The sequence below is a fragment of the Ranitomeya imitator genome, chromosome 3 (genome assembly GCF_032444005.1).
Source record: "Ranitomeya imitator isolate aRanImi1 chromosome 3, aRanImi1.pri, whole genome shotgun sequence".
Classification (NCBI taxonomy): domain Eukaryota; kingdom Metazoa; phylum Chordata; class Amphibia; order Anura; family Dendrobatidae; genus Ranitomeya; species Ranitomeya imitator.
In genome coordinates, this window is record NC_091284.1 from 319,982,640 (window position 1) to 320,003,600 (window position 20,961).

At 42.0% G+C, this 20,961-nt stretch overlaps 1 protein-coding gene across 3 annotated transcripts in view; it reads right to left on the reverse strand.

Annotated features, from left to right (window-relative positions):
* MYO19 (myosin XIX) overlaps nucleotides 1-20,961 on the reverse strand; it is a 411,745-nt gene that overhangs the window by 169,287 nt on the left and 221,497 nt on the right. For all 3 annotated transcript variants that reach the window (XM_069756629.1, XM_069756628.1, XM_069756627.1), the window contains one exon: nucleotides 19,555-19,720. In XM_069756629.1, the coding sequence (XP_069612730.1) occupies nucleotides 19,555-19,720 (166 nt within the window). The remainder of the gene's footprint in view (nucleotides 1-19,554; nucleotides 19,721-20,961) is intronic.

The window sequence follows — 20,961 nt, forward strand, 5'->3', positions numbered from 1 at the left end:
TGAAGAACCTAGACTATAAGACATAGTGAATTTACAATTTCCATAGCCATGGAAATACAGAAAAATGTTTAAATGAGAAGGTGTGTCCAAACTTTTGGTCTGTACTGTATACATACATTATATATATATATATATATATATATATATATATATATATATATACATACACACTGAAGAAATGACCAAGTATGGGATTGACATCTGGCTCAGTGATCATACTCAAATAGTGGTAATAAATGGTTTCACATCTAATTGGAAGAATGTTTCAAATGTGGTACCACAAGGTTCTGTCCTGTCCTGTTATGAAGGCAATCCAGTAACACAGTGTGCCAGTAATCAGAGCACATACAGTGATTTGACAAAAACCCAAAAACAATAGAACGAGCTCTGAGACGTGGAATCTCTGTAGACCGCAATACCTGAACCTATCCTACACACAACTAAAGGCAGCTGTGGATTGCGCCTGACACTACCTATGCAACTCGGCACAGCCTGAGGAACTGACTAGCCTGAAGATAGAAATACAAGCTTGACTTGCCTCAGAGAAATACCCCAAAGGAAAAGGCAGCCCCCCACATATAATGACTGTTAGCAAGATGAAAAGACAAAACGTAGGGATGAAATAGATTCAGCAAAGTGAGGCCCGATATTCTAGATAGAGCGAGGATAGCAAAGAGAACTTTGCAGTCTACAAAAAACCCTAAAGCAAAAAACCACGCAAAGGGGGCAAAAAGACCCACCGTGCCGAACTAACGGCACGGCGGTACACCCTTTGCGTCTCAGAGCTTCCAGCAAAAATGAATAGACAAGCTGGACAGAAAAAACAGCAACAAAAGCAAAGAAGCACTTATCTAAGCAGAGCAGCAGGCACCAGGAAAGATCCAGAAGCTCAGATCCAACACTGGAACATTGACAAGGAGCAAGGAAGACAGAATCAGGTGGAGTTAAATAACAAGGCAGCCAACGAGCTCACCAGAACACCTGAGGGAGGAAGCCCAGAAGCTGCAGTACCACTTGTGACCACAGGAGTGAATTCAGCCACAGAATTCACAACACTGTCCTCAGTGTGGCTCAACATTTTTATAAATGATGTAGATAAGGTAACTGAAGGTAAACTAATCAAATTTGAAAACGATGCAAAGCTAGAATAGGAGGGATAGCTAACAATAGAGAAGACCGAGAAAGTATTCAGAAGGATTTAGATAAGCTTGAACAATGGGCAGCGACTAATAGAATGGTATTTAACAGGGAGAAATACAAGATTCTACATCTGGGCAAGAAAAACGAAAATTATATTCATATTAATGGGAGGAAAAAAACTAAGCAATACCATGTTTGAAAAATACTTGGGTATAATAATAAATCACAGTATGTACATGAGTCAACAGTGTAATGCAGCAGCAAAAAAGAAAAACCGAGTTCTTGGAGGTACTAATAGTAGCCTAGAGACTAGATCACGTGAACTAATTATCCTCCTCTACTCCTTCTTGGCCAGACCTCATCTGGAATACTGTGTCCAGTTCTGAGAACCACAATTTAAAAAAGACTTTGAAAAACTGGAGCAAGTTCAGACAAGTGTTACCAGGATGGTGAGCGGACTGCAAACTATGTCCTATGAGGAATGGTTAAAGGATCAGTGAAAGTTTAGCTTGCAAAAAAAAGGGTTAAGAACAGACTTAATAACGGTCTACAAATATCAGAAGGGATGTAACAGTGTAGAGAGATCAGCCTTATTCTCATTTGAACATGAAAACACAAGAAGCAATGGAATAAAACTGAAGAGGGAGAAGATACAGATTAGATAATAGAAAAAGCTTTTTAACAGTAAAGGTACCGTCACACTGAACAACATTACAACGATAATGATAGCGATCCGTGACATTGCAGCGTCCTGGATAGCGATATCGTTGTGTTTGACACGCAGAGCAGCGATCAGGATCCTGCTGTGACATCGCTGGTCGTCGCTGAAAGTCCGGAACTTTATTTTGTCGCTGGATCACACGCTGACATCGCTGGATCGGCGTGTGTGACGCCGATCCAGCGATGTGTTCACTGGTAACCAGAGTAAATATCGGGTTACTAAGCGCAGGGCAAATTGGGTAGTTCATTTTTTCTGTTACCATAGTGAAAATGAAAAATTTTAATCTAAAGCAACATTTTCCTATAATCATAAAATGTTAGCGTTAAAATGGACCTACAGGGTCATCGTGTTCAACCCCCTGCTCATTGCAGGATTCCATCTCAGACAGATGACTGTCCAGTCTCTGTTTGATGACTAACCTTGAAGCAGAACTCATCACCTCTCGTGGCAGCCTGCTCCATTCATTGATCACCCTTAAGGTACCGTCACACTCAGCAACTTTCCAACGATCACGACCAGCGATACAACCTGGCCGTGATCGTTGGAAAGTCCTTTTGTGGTCGCTGGAGAGCTGTCACACAGACAGCTCTCCAGCGACCAACGATGCCTAAGTCCCCGGGTAACCAGGGTAAACATCGTGTTACTAAGCGCAGGGCCGCGCTTAGTAACCCGATATTTACCCTGGTTACCATTGTAAATGTAAAAAAAAAAAAAAAAACACTACATACTTACATTCCGGTGTCTGTCACGTCCCTCGCCGTCAGCTTCCCGAACTGACTGGACAGTCATCTGTCTGAGATGGAATCCTGCAATGAGCAGGGGGTTGAACACGATGACCCTGTAGGTCCATTTTAACGCTAACATTTTATGATTATAGGAAAATGTTGCTTTAGATTAAAATTTTTCATTTTCACTATGGTAACAGAAAAAATGAACTACCCAATTTGTTGTTCAATTGCTCCTGACCTTAACCCCTTCTTTCTAGAGCCATAAATTTTTCCGTCAATATGGCCATATGAGGGCTTATTTTTTGTGGAACAAGTTGTATATTTTAAAGACACCATTGGTTTTACCATGTCGTGTAAAATTCCAAGTGCGATGATATTGCTAAAAAGTGCAATCCGACACTTGTTTTTTTTTTGTTTTTTTTTGCTAGGTTCACTAAATGCTAAATTATGCCATTATGATTCACCAGGTCATTAAGAGTTCATAGACACCAAACATGTCTAGGTTCTCATATTTAAGTGGTAAAAAAATTTCCAAAGTTTGCTAAAAATAAATAAATAAATACAAAATTGCGCAATTTTCCGTTACCCGTAGCATCTCCATTTTTCATGATCTGGGGTTGGGTGAGGGCTTATTTTTTGCCTGCTGAGCTGACGCTTTTAATTATACCACTTTAGTGCAGATACGTTCTTTTGATCGGCGACCAAAAAACGTAATTTTGGAGTTATGATTTTTTTCTCGCTACGCCATTTAGTGATCAGGTTAATCTTTTTTTTTTATTATTGATAGATTCTGAACGCGGCGATACCAAATATGTGTAGGTTTCATTTTTGTAATTGTTTTATATTGATTGGGGCGAAAGGGGGGTGATTTCAAGCTTCCACTACTCGATCGCCTCTGCTACATGGAAGTGATGCACAGATCACCTCTATGCAGCAGAATTACAGGCTTGCTATGAGCGCCGACCACAGGGTGACCTCTGGTTGTGATGGCAACGCACCAATGACCCCCGATCACGTTACGGGGAGTCAGTGGTGCGCGTATTTCCGGCCTCACGGCCGGCAGCGCTTGTTAACTGCCGCTGTCTGACAGCGGCATTTAACTAGTCAATGGGTGCGGGAGGATCGCGATTCCGCTTGCGCCCATTGCGGGCACATGTCAGCTGTTGAAAACAGCGGAGATGTCGCAGCTTTGAGGTGGGCTCACCGCTGGAGCTCACCTCAAAGAGGGGGATACTGCCAGCTGACGTACTATCCCATCAGCTGGCAGAAAGGGGTTAATGACCTGGCCATTTTTTGCAATTCTAACCAGTGTTCCTTTATGAGGTAATAACTCAGGAATGCTTCAACGGATCCTAGCGATTCTGAGAATTTTTGCGATATATTGGGCTTCATGTTAGTGGTAAATTTAGGACGATAAGTTTTGCATTTGTGAATAAATCGGAAATTTGGTGAAAATTTTGCAATTTTCAAATTTTTTATTTTTATTCTGTTAAACCAGAGAGCTATGTGACACAAAATAGTTAATAAATAACATTTCCCACATGTCTACTTTACATCAGCACAATTTTGGGGAAAAAAAAAAATTCTTAGGAAGTTAAGGGTTTAAAGTTTATCAGCAATTTCTCATTTTTCCAGCAAAATTTAGAAAACCATTTTTTTTAGTGACCACATCACATTTGAAGTCGCTTTGAGGGGCCTACATGACAGAAAACACCCAAAAGTGACACCACTTCAAAAACTGCACCCCTCAAGCTACTCAAAACTACATTCAAGAAGATTATTAACCCTTCAGGTGCTTCACAGGAACTAAAGCAACGTAAAAGGAAAAAATGGAGATTTTAATTTTTCAAACAAAATTTTTGTTTTATCCTCAATTTTTTCATTTTCACATGGGCAACAGGATAAAATGGATCCTAAGATTTGTTGGGCAATTTCTCCTGAGTACACAGATACCTCATATGTGGTCATAAACCACTGTTTAGGCGCTCGGAAGGGAAGGAGCGCCACTTGACTTTTTGAATGGAAAATTAGCTGCAATCGTTAGCGGACACCATGTTGTGTTTGGAGAGCCCCTGTGTGCCTAAACATTGGAGCTCCCCCACAAGTGACCCAATTTTTCAAATTAGACCCCCCAAGGAACTTATCTAGATGCACATTGAGCACTTTGAACTCCCAGGTGCTTCATAAATTTATCCGTAAAAATGAAAAAAGTACTTTATTTTCCACAAAAAATATTATTTTTCCCTCAATTTTTTCATTTTCACTTGGGCAACAGGATAAAATGGATCCTAAAATTTGTTGGGCAATTTATCCTGACTAAAACCATAAACCACAGGGCTCAGAAAGGAAGGAGTGGCATTTGACTTTTTGAATGGAAAAATGATACTTACCGGTAATTTGATTTTAAAGAGCCATGACAGCACCGCACATGAGAGAGGGTATCCGCCCCCAAGAACAGGAAACCTGTAGCAGAGAAAAAAGATGGGGTGGCACCTCTCTCCTCAGTTTGTTTCAGAGTATGCAAGGTAACCGCCTAATTAGTTCACATGTATATTCATTTTAATAAAGTTTCTCTTATTCACCCTTTTTTTTGTGCATCACACAACCATCACCAAGATAGGGCGGGAATTAATGTGGTGCTGTCATGGCTCTGGAAAATCAAATTACCGGTAAGTAATTATCATTTTTTTCCTTCCCCATGACAGCACCGCACATGAGGAATAAATAGAAGAGACTCTTAGGGTGGGACAACAGCAGATAACACCTTTCTACCAAAGGCTAGATTTGAGCTCCCTAGATCTAGCCTATAGTGGCGGAAGAAAGTGGAAGGTGAAGATCATACAGCTGCTCTGCAAATCTGTTCTACCGACGCATTCACCCTTTCAGCCCAGGATGTGGCTATGGCTCTTGTAGAGTGAGCCGTTACACCCAGTGGGGGAGTCTGACCTGAGGAACAGTAAAACAGTGAAATAGCCATACGAAGCCACCGTGCGATAGTCAATTTTGAAGCTTTTTTTCCCCGTTTGTCCCCTGAAAGGAGACAAAAAGCGCTGATTACTGTCCCCATGATTTTGAGATTTTTATATATTGGAGTATGCAACGTCTGACATCTAGACAATGGAAGGTTTGTTCTCCCTGGGATTTTGGATTGACACAAAATGAGGGCAAAATTATTTCCTGGTCCCTGTGAAATTTTGAATTGACTGTTGGAAGGAAGGCTGGGTCAGTTCGTATGATTACTCTGTCCTTCAGAAAGGTAGAATATGGGGGATTCACAGAGATAGCTTGCAGCTCGCAGATACGCCGAGCCGACGTCAGGGCAACCAGGAGCACAGTTTTTAAAGTCAAGGCCTTTACTGAAATAGAAGTAAGGGGCTCGAAAAGAGGAGAAGTTAAGGCATTTAAAACTAAATTTAGATCCCAAGGAGCTACCTTGGGTAGTGATTTTGAGGGTCTGGCTGCAAAGGAGGCTTGGATGAACCTGTAGACCCAAGGGCAGGGGTGTCAAACTGCATTCTTCGAGGGCCGCAAACAGGTCATGTTTTCAGGATTTCCTTGTATTGCAAAGGTGATAATTTAATCACCTGCACAGAATGATTCCAGCACCTTGTGTAATGCAAAGGAAATCTTGAAAACACACATGGTCTGAGGCCCTCGAGGAATGCAGTTTGACACCCCTGCCCAAGGGTGATCTGCAAGTTTTTGGTCAAACAATGCACCCAGGGCAGAGACTTGCACTTTTAGGGTGCTAGTAGATAACCCTCTTTCCAGCCCTTTTTGATGGAATTCTAGAATTTCCTTTACCGGGAATTTCTGACTCATATTGGACAACTGTTGTCCCGAAAATTCCAGGAATTTTTCCCGTATATTTTGGTACTTGTCCGATGTTATCTTCTTTCTGCTAGCGAGCAAAGTGGTTACTAAAGTGTTTGAAAAAACTTTTCCTAGTAAAAGTTGCCTCTCAAGTTCCAGGCAGTGAGATGGAATCTGTGCACTTGAGGATGTAGTATTGGGCCCTGGTGTAGGAGATTTGGGATATCCGGGAGGATCCATGGGTCTGAAATAGACATGCGTCTGAGTCATGTGAACCATGCCCTTTTTGGCCAAAAGGGTGTGACAAGGATTATCTGTGCCTTGTCTTCCCGAATCTTCTTTAGGACTATTGTGATCAATGGAATTGGGGGAAACTTCCAGTGGTGCAGCAGTGCATCCACTCCTTCCGGGGGTTCCTTTGGATTTAGGGAGTAGAACCTGTCTACCTTCCGATTTTTCCTTGTGGTAAACAGTTCCACTTCTGGCGTGTCCCAGATGGCAGACTTTCCCAAATACTTCTTGATTCAGGGACCACTCACCCTGGCGTAATACGTGACGAGTTAAAAAATCCGCCACAAGATTGTCCGTTCCTCTGGGATAAAAGGGACAGCCATCGCAGAGTGGGGGCGCCGTGTCGAACTTAGGGTGCCAACCTCCACTATCAGGAAGGTACAGCTTTTGTAAGACTTTATCAGGGCCACATTAGGCTTGTGTATCATTTTTTCTGGTATTTTCCAGATTAGTACCCCTTGTACCCATTTTCAGTTTGGTGATGGTAATTTATTTATTTGCTTAGTGTTGATAATTTGGTCTTTTAAAATATTTACAAATAAAGATATTTTAGGGTTGTATTCTTTTTGTGGTTTAGTTTTTACTTTAAAGTTTCCATTTTGAAACTCTCCACTCAGATATAACGCTTTTAAATTGAATATTGTCCTCATTGAGCATTCTGGTTTTGGCTAGTGTGGCTGGTTTTTCGCAGGCCCTCTGATAACAAATTGGTTATCCAACGTGAGGTGGGTAATGCTGACCATTGGTGGAGAAAATGTCAGAGTCTTTCCCCACCAGGTTTTTGTCTTCGTTGAAGTTTGGCGTGTGATTTAGGGGGAGGCTTATTGAAGAGTAATCCCCTATCTTTCCTCCAGTGAGGGTTTTCCTTGCATGGACCTGTCATATGAGCGTCCTCGGCCACCTCTATTCCCAGATCCACGAAAGGACAAACGAGCATCACCCCAACGGCGCCTAGAGAAGGGGGGTGGTGGAAACAGTTTCTTCTTATCCGATGCGCTTTCCAAAAGTTTGTCTGATGCCTCCCAAGTGAATTTAAAAAAAGGCATCAGCTTTTTTGTTGAGGGGATCTTTTCAAGCACCCATGTCTTCGAATGGTAATGATATTCCTCTAGACCAGTGTTCCTCAACTCTGGTCCCCAAAAGCAACCAACAGGTCATGTTTTCAAGATTTCCTTAGTGTGGCCCAGGTAATAATTGCATCACCTTCACGGGCAGGAATTTAATCACCTGTGAAATACTAAGGAAATCCTGAAAACATGACCTGTTGGTGGCTCTTGAGGACTGGAGCTGGGGGAACACTGCTCTAGACGTAATGGCGATAGCTGCATCCAGTCTAGGAGCTCTTTCCCATTTTTCACAGACCTCCTCATCAAATGGGTATTTACGTTTTAAGCGTCTGAGGCACGGACATGTTTTTGTTAGGCTTCTTCCATTTCCTTTTAACCCCTTCATGACCTTGGGATTTTTTTGTTCGTTTTTCGCTCCCCTCCTTCCCAGAGCCATAACTTTTTTATTTTTCAGTCAATTTGGCCATGTGAGGGCTTATTTTTTGCGGGACGAGTTGTACTTTTGAACGACATCATTGGTTTTAGCATGTCGTGTACTAGAAAACGGGAAAAAAATTCCAAGTGCGGTGAAATTGCAAAAAAAGTGCAGTCCCACACTTGTTTTTTGTTTGGCTTTTTTGCTAGGTTCACTACATGCTAAAACTGACCTGCCATTATGATTCTCCAGGTCATTACGAGTTCATAGACACCTAACCTAGACACTAGGTTATTTTTTATCTAAGTGGTGAAAAAAAATTCACCTGTTTTTCCCCCCCTCTGCTCATGCTGGCTCTGTCTCCAATATCTGGACTCCTGATATCTGGGTATATTCATCCTTAGATTCTGGCATGCTCTATTTCTGCCGTCTCCATCTGCTTTCCTATCGTTCATTGTGCATTGCATTTTCCTTGCAAGGATGTTATTTAACATCTTTTTGCACCCATACGGGACTGTGGCATCGGTTTAGGCATATATATTTTCCATCTGCACATTGTGTCTGGATATATGCATATTGAGACCTGTACGGTTCATTACTCAGGAGCCAGTCTTTGTATTTTCCATATATTTTGCATGTTTGCATTTTTTGCACATTATTTGCATATTGTTTTCTGTGTGGAAAAATAAGGGGGGAAGGGGACACTAGGTGCTAGTCATCATTGCCCCTATACTAGGGTATGGTTTCTTGTATAGGTATCTGTTTGTATTTTAGTGTTTTTAACTGTTGTTTGTGCTTTGTATTCCTACCAATAAAGCTTTTTTTTACTTTTATATAATCTGAGGTGTTGCCAATATATGGGCATGATCTTTTTTTTTTGTTTAAATCATGTTTGAGTGAAGCAAGAAGAATAAAAGTAAACGATGCACTCTAGTATATCAGCAAAATACCAGGTAAAATTACACGTTAGACAAGAAATGCATTACAGCAACATCATGTATCTTGCACTTAACATTCTAAAAAGTAATACTACTGATTGATATTATAATATGTTGACAGTAAAGAACAATTGAAGTGAATAATAACCTATATTAATTCTCATTATGACTATTCAGTAATCACAATGCATATTCAAACTAAAGAAGGGGTGGAAAACAAACAAAGAGATTAGTGTAGAGAAGAGATAGAGGGGTAGAAAGAAGAAGAGAGGATTGGGTAGGGTAATGGGGCAGGGTGGGGAAAGGCGCGGCCATCATCCCGTCCCAGTTGTCAGGACGTAAACTGATGAATGATCTAATGATAAGCGAGAGCGAGTCATGTATTACATCGGGCTTCAGAAATCCAGAGATCCAGGTCAGGGGTTTCCCTGAAAGCTATCCAGGGGGCCCATGTGATATAGGTTTTATTTACATTGCCTAGAGATTGATTTATTAACTGCTCCATCCTATAGATGTCATTGAGTTCCGCCACAAACTCCGCACGTGAGGGAAATTTTTCCTGTTTCCAAAAGCGTGGAATCAAGTTCCTAACCGCGGTGAGGAAGTGTCTGAGGATGCTCTTTTTATATCGGGAAATCGACAAATCACATAGGGATAGTAATGCTATGCATGGAGAAGGTTGAATCTGAATGATAGACATCTTGTTATAAAGCTCAAAGACAGCCAACCATAAAGCTTTTATGGGGGGGCAATCCCACCAAATGTGCATATAAGAGCCAGTCTCCTTTAAGCATCTCCAACAAGTGTCAGGAGTAGTGGGGAACACGGCATGTACCATAGAGGGACATCTATACCATCTTGCCAAGATCTTGTAGCTCCTCTCCTGTGATACCGCGTATAATGACGATCTAAACGTGAAGAGAAGAATTTTTTCTCTATCCTCAGGCAGTAAAGGCCTTCCCAGATCACCTTCCCATTTCGAGAAGAATGCTGGTGATCCCTGCAGTGGAGCCCTTTCCCCCTGGAAGATTTTATATAGCAGCGAGACAGTATGATCTGGAGGGCATGTTGATGTGCAAAGCGTCTCAAAAGGAGTTAGCGGTCTGCCAATATTGGTTTGTTTAGAGATTGCGTAAATGAAACTTTTGAGTTGTTCATAAAAAAACCAATCAGCAAAGGGTGCTTCCTCCTCTGCAAATAGTTCCTGGAGGGATTTCATCCTGTTCTCTTTTAGATAGTCATGGAGAATGGGTTTGGAATCTTTTCTCTTGTTTAAATACATCTCTCTTTTTAGCCCCGCAGGGAAGGCAGGGTTGTCGTAGATTGGGATCAAAGGTCCTGGGAGAGTTGTGATCTTGAGGTCTGAGTTTCTATTTTTAATGAGAAGCGATATGTTTCGTGTAAGGAAGGGTAGGTGGGCGCCCGCTCCCGATCCACCCCCGGACCAGAGAATAATCTGAGAGTCACAGCCATTCAGATCATTCTCTAGCTTTACCCATTTTTTACTATTTATGTTGTGATAGAGGTCTAGTATACATGTTCCTAATGAGGCGTAACTATAGGTCGCAAGATCCGGGAGGCCTAGACCGCCTGTCAGTTTTGATCTGCTTAATAACGTGTAGGAAATGCGTGCCCGATTATGAGACCATATAAACCTGGTGATTATTTGTTTAAGGCGAGAAAAAAAGGAAGCTGGCAAGTATAGAGGTATTGTTTGGAAAAGGTATAAAAGGCGCGGTAAGAGGTCCATTTTTACTGCGTTGATCCTGCCTAGCCAAGACAACTGGAGCCTATGCCATTTTTCTAAATCTAGATTAACCTTTTGTAGGGCTGTTGTAAAATTGGTCTCAAACAATTTGGATATCTGGCTGGTTATTTTAACGCCTAAGTAAGTGATGGAGTCAAAGCGCCATTTAAATGGAAAGGTGGACTTTAGTTGTTCGACCAAGGGAAGTTGTAATGAGATGTTTAAGATTTCGGATTTGTGGGAGTTCATTTTAAAATGACTTAGGAGGCTGAATTTGTGCAGTTCCGAGATAATGTTTGGTAGGCTCGTAGATGGGGACGTGATGTATAGCAGAATATCGTCTGCAAAAAGTGCTATCTTATGTTCTTCGGAACGCAGTTTTATCCCTTTGGTTGAGGGGTTATTTCTCAATGCCACAGCCAAATGCTCCATTGTTAGTATATATAAGAGGGGAGAGAGCGGGCACCCCTGCCTTGTACCATTCCTGACCGGAAACACGTCTGAAAGTTTGCCGTTGACCTTGACCTGGGCACTAGGAGAGGTATATAGAGCAGAAATTCTGTGCATCATATTTTCTTTTAAGCCAATTTCTTCCAGGGTTTGAAAGATAAATTCCCAGTGAACCCGGTCAAAAGCTTTTTCAGCGTCAATTGACATGATACACAGGGGGTCCCCCTCCCTGCTCGCTCTGTCGAGTAGAGAGATAGTTCTGATTGTGTTGTCTCTCGCCTCTCGCCCTGGAACGAAGCCTACCTGGTCCTGGTTTATTAGTTTAGGTAAGAGGGGGCATAATCTATTTGCTAACATTTTAGCGTATATTTTAATATCAACGTTTATCAAAGAAATCGGCCGATAATTATTACATGTAGAAAGGTCTTTACCAGGTTTGGGAAGCACTGTAATGTGGGCGGCGAGTGATTGAGCAGGGAAAGAACCTCCCGAAGAGACAAAATTGCAGGCCTCCAGAAACAGTGGGCACAGTGATGTAGTAAATGATTTATAGAAGCCCGCTGAGAACCCATCCGGGCCCGGGCTTTTCCCTTGTTTTAGGGCGCTAATGGTTTCGGATACCTCTTCTGTAGAGAATTCCTTTTCGAGGTCGGCTAGGTCGCCTTCAGGCAATATGGGCAATTTGTGTTCCTGCAAGTATGATTTAATTTTATTATGAAGAAATTGTGGAGGTGCATCTTTATAATGTCCTGCTATATTGTACAGAGATTCGTAATATCTACTAAAGTTGGAAAGGATATCTTTAGTGTTGAACACTTTATTCCCTTCTTTGTTTTTGATAAAGGCAATGTAGGTATTAGGGCTGTGTTTGTTAAGGGCTCTGGCTAAAAGTTTACCACTTTTATTGCCGAGTTGGTAAAAGCGGCTTCTGAGTCTCTCCCTGAGACACTTGGACTTTTGATCTATGATAGTCAATAATTTCTGCCTAACTGAAGTAAGCCGAGCAAATGTACTGGCGTCGAGATCTCGTTTATGCTGATTTTCTAATTGGTGGATTTGATCTGTTAGGATAATTATTTCCGCCGCTCTCTCTTTTTTCAACCGGGCGCCGTGGGAAATGAGAACGCCTCTCACTACACATTTCAAAGCCTCCCATCTCATAGTGGGAGACGTGGTGTCCCCACCATGGTCGGCCACGAAATTCGCGATTGTCTGTTCAATCTCGGATTTACATAATGGATCCAGGAGCAGATTTTCATTCAAACGCCAGGAGAATCCCGATCCCAAGGCGGAATGAAGTGAAAGAGATAAGTAAATAGGTGCATGATCCGACCACAGTATCGACCCCACGTCCGCCTCCATCTGTAAGTCCAGTAACCTATGTGAAATAAAGAAGTAATCTATTCTGCTGTATGTGTTATGGATTTTCGAGAAGAAGCTATAATCCCTGACTGTAGGATTTAGAACTCTCCAGACATCTACTAGTCTCAGGCTGCGTAGTTGGGATCTAATTTTGTTGATAGAAGATGAAGAATAGGAGGACCTACCTGAAGAGACGTCCACCGCAGGGTCCATTGGAATGTTAAAGTCGCCTCCAAGTATCACAGGAGAGGAGCCAGCAAACTCCCCAAGACGCCTCTTGCATTCAGCTCCAAAAGTCTGTTGCCCTTGGTTTGGAAAATAAACATTGGCTATTACAAGTTTATACGTTGCCCATGAGATGAGTAGGAAGATATATCTGCCATTTTTGTCGATTAAAGAATCTAGAATTTCAGGCATGAAGGATTTGTGGAAAGCTATTGAAACACCTTTTGATTTGGAATACGGGTTAGAGCTGTGATACCATTTGGGAAAATTTTTCGTGACACAATGCGGTATCACTCCAGTTTTGAAGTGAGTCTCCTGGAGCAATAGCACAGAGACCCGTTGTTTATGACTATCGAACAGGATCCGCCTCCTTTTCTCTGGAATATTTAGCCCCTTTACGTTAAACGAGCAGAGTTTTATTTTATCCATAATCTAAAATTTTGACAGTTTCTCGCGACATCGTGCGCCCCCCACCCGCCGGGACACGGGATAGCCAGGTGTGGTAGGGGAAAAACAATGGGAAAGAGGGAAGAAAGACAGGGTAGGAAAAAGGTAGAAATATGTGAAGAACATAGGAAAAGGTGCGTTGAGATTGACGCACCAAGTCTGGTCTCGCATCAGTATGGCGGAGGCAACCAGAAGGGGAAGAGATAGCTCCCCCCCCGTCCCCGAACCGTGCACCTCAAATGGAAAAAGGAAGCCGAGGAGAACACCGACCCCCCACTTCCCCATGAACTTGATAGGTCCTACGATCAAGAATCTACATGCATATGATATTCAAGCAAAGCAGAATAATAGTAATATTAATAGCATATCTAATAAGGTCAAGGTGTCTCGCTTATTGACAGAGAGTTGTAAAACATTAATAACATTCGCGATACCATAAATTTAAAGGTTCAGAACTTGAGCCAGACCCCCATGGCAGGCCGCCAGTATGTCCGCCTATCCGGCCAGGGGGATCGGCCCATTAACAATATACTAACATAGGACCTATCTAACTGCAGCAGAACATCTGGACACAACACAATAATTGCCAGGAACTTATTGAAACAAATGAAAAAAAAAATGTAGAAAACAAAAAGAAGAAAGAAGGACTTCATGGAGGATCAGAAGGGACCTCATTAGAGAGCTTTTTCTTGGACTGAGGGACCTTGAGCCACCTTGGAGGAGCGTCCGGAAGTGTTGGGGTTGAAGGCCATTCTGGGAGATCTATTAACGGCAGTTCAAATGTTCCTCGGAAATTGGCCAGGTCCCCAATTCGGCGGAAGTATGCGCTTTTCCCGTTTTTGAATGCTGTTAGTTGAAATGGGAACCCCCATCTATAAGGGATATCTCTTTCCTTAAGAACTGCTAACAGGGGTTTTAGGGCTTTGCGCAAAAACAAGGTACGCCTGGATAAGTCTGATAGAAGTAAAATTGGTTGGCCTTCATACTGGAGAGGTCCCTTTTTCCTAGAGGCCATCATGATGGATTCCTTGGTTCTGAAGTAATGCACCCTACAAATGACGTCTCTAGGGCGTAAATCAGAGGTGGGTTTGGGACCAAGAGATCTATGGATCCTATCAAATTCAATGGTACTATCTTCACAATCACCCAGGATGTCTAGAAATATTTTTTGGACTGTGCGATCTAAGTCCTGAGGACTAACGGACTCTGGGAGGCCCCGTATGCGAATATTGTTACGCCTGTTGCGATTTTCCAGATCCTCAAGGCCAGAAGACATTTCCTCCATTCTTATAGTATGGTCCATTAAAATTTCTCTATGTGCCTGAAGTTCCTGTGAGATGTCATCCTGCGTCTTTTCTACATCCTCTATCCGTGATGTAAACTCCTTCTGTAGGTTATGTATCTCCTTTTTGTACGAGTTCTCAAGCCTGCATGCAAAGCCTTCCAGGTCCATTTTTGTTGGTAGAGCTTTAATATATTTGCTTAGATCAGCTATATTCATATCTTCAGGCAAGTCTTTGTCTCCCTTATTGATATCTGCTGATTTTTTGGGAGAAACATGTGGAGCCTGTGACTCTCCCGAAGAAGAGTTGCTTTTATGTGGGGCTTGCGACATTGTTGATCTCGTGCTCCTTGTTTGGGTCGGCTGATTTAGAAACCGTTTCATATCCTCCGGAAGAGGTTCCTTATGCAGGCTTGTGGGGTCTTCAGAGATCTTTTTGTTTTTGCCCATAGATGTCTGCTGCTATCAATTATATCCCAGATAAGTGTTTAGGGGAACATGGGGGTGCAGCCATCACCACATTAGCCGTGGCCCCCCATCAGCAAGCCCCCTCCGAGATGCGTGCGTAAGTCTATAGTGCAACTGTTTTTAACTCTGGGCAGCCAAAGGGTTACTGTGTTATTCCACTATGAGTCTCAGGGGGGGAGCAGGTGCCACAGGGGCTATGTAAATGTGTGTCGTTTTACAGGGTGTTAGCGTTTGCTTTAAGCCTCCTCCAGCGTGACCCAGAAGCTGGTGGGTATGGGGCAGCAGCAGGGACGCAGTGCCGCGCCACGAAGGAGAGGTGGGCACAGACCGCCAGCGGCGTACACACACAGGCACTCCAGCCCCTTGCAGGGGCAACAAGATGGCGCCGGGAGTGGCGGGAAATCCCCAGAATCTCCACCGCCGGCAGATTCTCACCCCCACAGACACCAATCCACCGGAGCGGCCGAGGGACAGAGCGCCGCAGCTGGCAATTCACTCAGCACCCTCTCCAGTGAGCGTAACCTCTCTTCTGACCGGCCGCACCAACAGGGGGCATCGGCCGAAGCTCAGTGGTGTGCAGGTCCGCACCACTCAGAGGAATCCGGGGCGCACCGGAGCGCAGAGGCGCCGGCCAGCGGCTGTCAGCTCAGCAGGGAGCGAGCCATGATCTTTTTTTTTTTTTTTTTTTTTTATGTGTTTTCATGTTGTTTCCAAGCCCATGGTGAACTCTCTGGCTGATTAATCAGTGTGTGGTGCCCTCCGTATTTCTTATTAATGGAGTCCAGCATCTGACAACCCCCCTCTGGCCGGGATTACAGGCACGCGCCACCATGAACAGTTGCTTTCCCCCCACCATGGACCTTGGCCTGCGGACCTGACTTTGTCAGAGGGAGATCCCTCTGAAGGTATGGAGCTTGCTACAGGCACTCACCTGCAGGAACAGGAAACCAAAACTGAGGAGAGGTGCAGCCCCATCTTTTATCTCTGCTACAGGTTTCCTGTTCCTGGGGACGGATACCATCTCTCATGTGCGGTGCTGTCATGGGGAAGGGAAACATTTGCTCCAATTGTTAGCGGACACCATGTCGCGTATGGAAATTATGTAGTGTACGTCAAGTTGGTGTATGGTGTGGTATAGTGTATGTCAGGTTGGTGTGTGTAGTGTAGTATATGTCAGGTTAGTGTGTGTGTGGTGTTTACTACACCACTCACATCAACCTGACGTATACTACACCACACACCAACCTAACATACACTACATAAGGTTGGCGTGTGTGGTGTAGTGTGTCAGCTTGGTGTGTAATGTGGTGCACTGTACGTCAGGTTGGTGTGTGTGGTGTAGTATACACACCACACACATACCATCCTGACATAATGATACACCACACACCAACCTGACTAGCATAGACTTATTTGTGGGGCACACATAGAATGCAATGTGCCTACTTTATTAAGAGACATACTGTATGTGCCTTAATAAATCAGGAACATACGCCAGCAAGCATTTAATCAGGACTGGGGTAAAATGCTTCATTGTAAGAGCAGTAAGAGCAGTGAAACTATGGAAATAACATTATAAATTTTATGTTTATGAGATTATGAGAGATGGGTTGTTGATCAAGGGATGTATTCTGAATTGGAGAGAAGGAACTTTTTCCAAAATTGCCTATTGCCGGTTTGAAATGTGTCACCAACAACTATTAGTTAAATCATCTTTTTGTGCTGAAAGTTTTTTGCTTTGTCACAGCGATACTTGTGGTGTTCTTCTTTACACCCGTTCCTCTTTTTGCTAACAGCTTTCCATGGTCTTTTTACATTCACTCGACCGTATGCGAGTTATGGTGGTTTCGGGAATATATGATCTTGCATTACCCAGGAGGATTCCCTCATTCTCCTGTGGACTTCATATGTGCTGGATTGCTTCTTCTTACTGTCCCTTCCTGTACATATACAATGTACCCTCTTCTTGTTTTTTTTTGCACATATTTTATCTGTACTCATCTGGGTTACTGCTTTTGCATACTGTAGCGGCATACCATTTATATGGGGTAGTCCCAGTGTGTCACTGTACATATACAAGTATTAGGTATTGTGGCGTATTATACAGGACTGCAATTAAACCTAGGTTCCTACTGTCTTGGATATCTCACCAAGAAACAACAATACCACATATTTGGGGGGAAGATTAGTAAATAAAGTATGTAATATATGTACAATAATTAATCACACCACCCCATATGTAGACCTTATACCAAGGACACATCCATATACATAGAACCTAATTCCCATAGGGAAAAATTATGTACCAGTCCGTTAATAATAAAATATACAAAATCTTTATTAAAGACATTAAAAATACATGAAAAGACATAAACCAGGTGTGTGACAGCTTACAACCTGAAACAGTAATTCACCAAGGGCCCCACCCCCACCAGTAACCCCACAGTTAATGAAAACCTCAGCTATAGTATATCTAAGTAGAGACACAATCCAAAGCAAGGTGCATATGCATCTATAGTAAGTATATATCCTGCTGCAAAATATCCCTCTATGAGACCCTATACAGGATCTTAGTATATGTCTCCTTGCACCGTCACATGGTGTACAATCACATATGACAATGGGAAATCCACCTATTTGTATTGGTGCCAATTATTAATCGTACTGGGGTCCCAGGGGAATATCCCCCACCTTGGGTCTTGTCACATATGTGACTAAGCAACCTCCAAGCAGATCTCATATGGAAGCAAATAGCCTCTATACTTACTATATGCACAGTGCGCAGTAGATGTGGGGAACCAGGGGGGTGAGTGGGGTGAGTGTCTTGGATATCTGCACGGAGTTATATCATTAAGGGTTACTACGGTCTACGTAGTACACTGGCAGCCTCATATCATGGTTTTGTCTCTATTTTAGACTCGTGGTGTCTAACGGTTTTGATGTTTTTTTTTTATGTTTTTATTGTGTATGTTTAATAAAGACATATTTTTATATTTAATTGGTGTTCTCATCACCATGTATTGGCCTTTCTCTTTTGTACTTGTTTTTCATTTTTGGCAATATTTGTTTCCCTTATATTTCAATCTCTCATTAAAAAATTAAAAAATAAAATAGAAATTTGGCAATTTTAATGATGGATACTGAAACTAATTTAGACTAAGTTTCAGTTTCAGGAAATTCACATGTACATTAGCAGTAATAGACTGACTCAGACCCTCTTTCTTGTATTAATGTGTCTATTGAGCATGTGAAAAATCAGGTGCTATTTGTCATTGTAATCCTGCTTCTCAATATGAGCTTGCTGAAAACTCTTTGTGGAAAGACAGGGAAGTATGAATAAAATGTAAAAAATTGGCTTGTAAATGGTTTCAAAAGAATGCTTTTTAAAAAATTTTGTAGTACAAATGTGACCCACTAGGGAGATTTTATGTACACCTGGAATTTTTGCACAAATTTTGCAACATCTTATCAGAAAATGTGACTATAATATGCTAAAAGGTCTCAAAAAAGGTTAAAGACAAATGTATAGAACATTTATGATTTTGCACAAAATGTATGAACCAAGTGCACGATCTTTAAGCACAAAAAAAAAATCAATAAATATGACTAGAAAAAAAAGAAAAAAAAGAGACTTAAACAACAACAAAAAATATTATGCATTCCAGTAAGATAATGTTTATAATGTGTGTCAATAAACAGACCTACACTGCCCATGGAATACTATAATGAAAGCACTGGATATGCATCCACAGTCACCCTGTAAGGATCACAATTGAGGCGAGGATTGGAGGGCATAATGAGAACAGGGTGCTTGTGGAAGTAAATCCAATGCTTTCTTTACAGTATGCCATTCAGAGTTTTGAGAAGCAAACCAGTGAGAGGAAGACACTTTCACTGCCATCTGTACTCCAACTGATATCAATGCAGCTGAAGGAAGGCAAATTAGACTGCAGGGGTCTGGAAACCACTTACTATATATGGAATTTTTACTGGAATTAAGCTGAATTCCCTAATAAAGTAATCTGCAAGGTTGTATAATTTCCCATGTTGGACAAAATTATTTCACAAGAGTAAAAAATGAAGTCTTTACTTTGATAATGACTTGTTATAAACATTAAAAATTATTTAACGGGGTTTTCTGGGAATAATCTTTCCCTCCCCTCTACCAATAAATAAAATAAAATCATCCTGCCCAGGTCCACCCTATGCCTTTGTAGTCATTACAGCTCTACTGAAGCTTGTCAGCAGAGAACATGACTCCTGTAGCCAATCACTGGGCTCAGTCGCTTTTCGGATGTGGACACCATAAGCCCGGTTATGCAGTGGTCATATATGCTGACAGCAAAGACCATGGCTGTGGTGGAGACCAGGGTAGGGTGAGTAACACCTGAATTATTTAAACCCACTGTGGAATTAAAAGTTATTCCCAATAATTTGAATTTACCAACTTTTTATCTCACCTAGCATAGATAGTTTTGGCCAGACAATCCCTCCTTGTTTCACACTCTGATTTCTTGCATGGCTTCTTGAAAACTTGTTTCCCAGCTGTAATAGTTCGGAAACATAATCTTTCTAGCAGTAGGTCAGGAAGAAGTTTTAACAGATTTGAAGCAGAGTTTACAAACTCTAAAACAAGAGAAAATAATACACACATCACATACATGCAGTGCTAAATCTGTGTTTTCATGGAAAGTTAGTAAAATACATATGAGTATTACAAATATACTGTACATAGGCATCTGTGAAGTTCAGAAAGAAACCTGCAGAAGCCACTTTAAAAGCATCACGATAGTTATTGAATGCCAGACACAAAACACTTCATGAATGGTTAAGGAAGAAAACAGTGGATGGGCTTCTTGACTAGTGACTTTGCTATTGAAGGCCTATTCTCATTAATGTGAGATTGGTGGGGATCAGTCAATGGTAAGCTTTAGCCAGATCTCTTGGCCCAGAAGCACGCAGTGTACGGAGATGGAATAACACAGTCTGTGTGTCTAAACAGAAGTTCCTTGTTACTGATTAGCCTCAGTTCATAATCACATTTCTGATTCTTTGTAGCTATATCTGGCTTTACACTGTGTTCCAAATTATTATGCAAATTGGATTTAAGTGTCAAAGATTTAATTGTTTTGTTTTTCAAATAAACTCATGGATGGTATTGTGTCTCAGGGCTCAATGGATCACTGAAATCAATCTTAAACACATGTGATAATTAGTTTTCCAGGTGATTCTAATTAAAGGAAAACTACTTAAAAATTATGTTCAACATTATTAAGCAGGCCACGGGTTTCAAGTAATATGGGAACTAAAAAGGATGTCTCAGCTGCTGAAAAGCATTAAATAGTGCAATGCCTTGGACAAGGTATGAAAACATTAGATATTCCACGAAAACTTAAGTGGTCATCAAACTGTGAAGAGATTTGTGACTGAAACAGAGCACAGAGTTCATGCAGATAAAGGCATAATGAGGAAGGTTTCTGCCAGACAAATTCATGGGATTAAGAGAGCAGCTGCAAGAATACCATTACAAAGCAGCAAACAGTTATTTGAAGCTGCTGGTGCCTCTGGAGTCCCTCGAATCTCAAGGTGTAGGATCCTTCAAAGGCTTGCTGTGGTGCATAAACCTAATATTCAGCCACCCTTAAACAGTGTTCACAAGCAGAAATGGTTAAAGTGGGACCTGACATACATGAACACTAATTTCCAAATAGTCTTGTTTACTGATGAGTGTCAAGCAACCTTGGATGGTCCAGATGGATGGAGTAGTGGATGGTTGGTGGATTGCCACCATGTCCCAACAAGGCTGCGACGTCAGCAAGGAGGTGGAGAAGTCACATTTTTGGCCAGAATCACGGGGAAACAGCTGC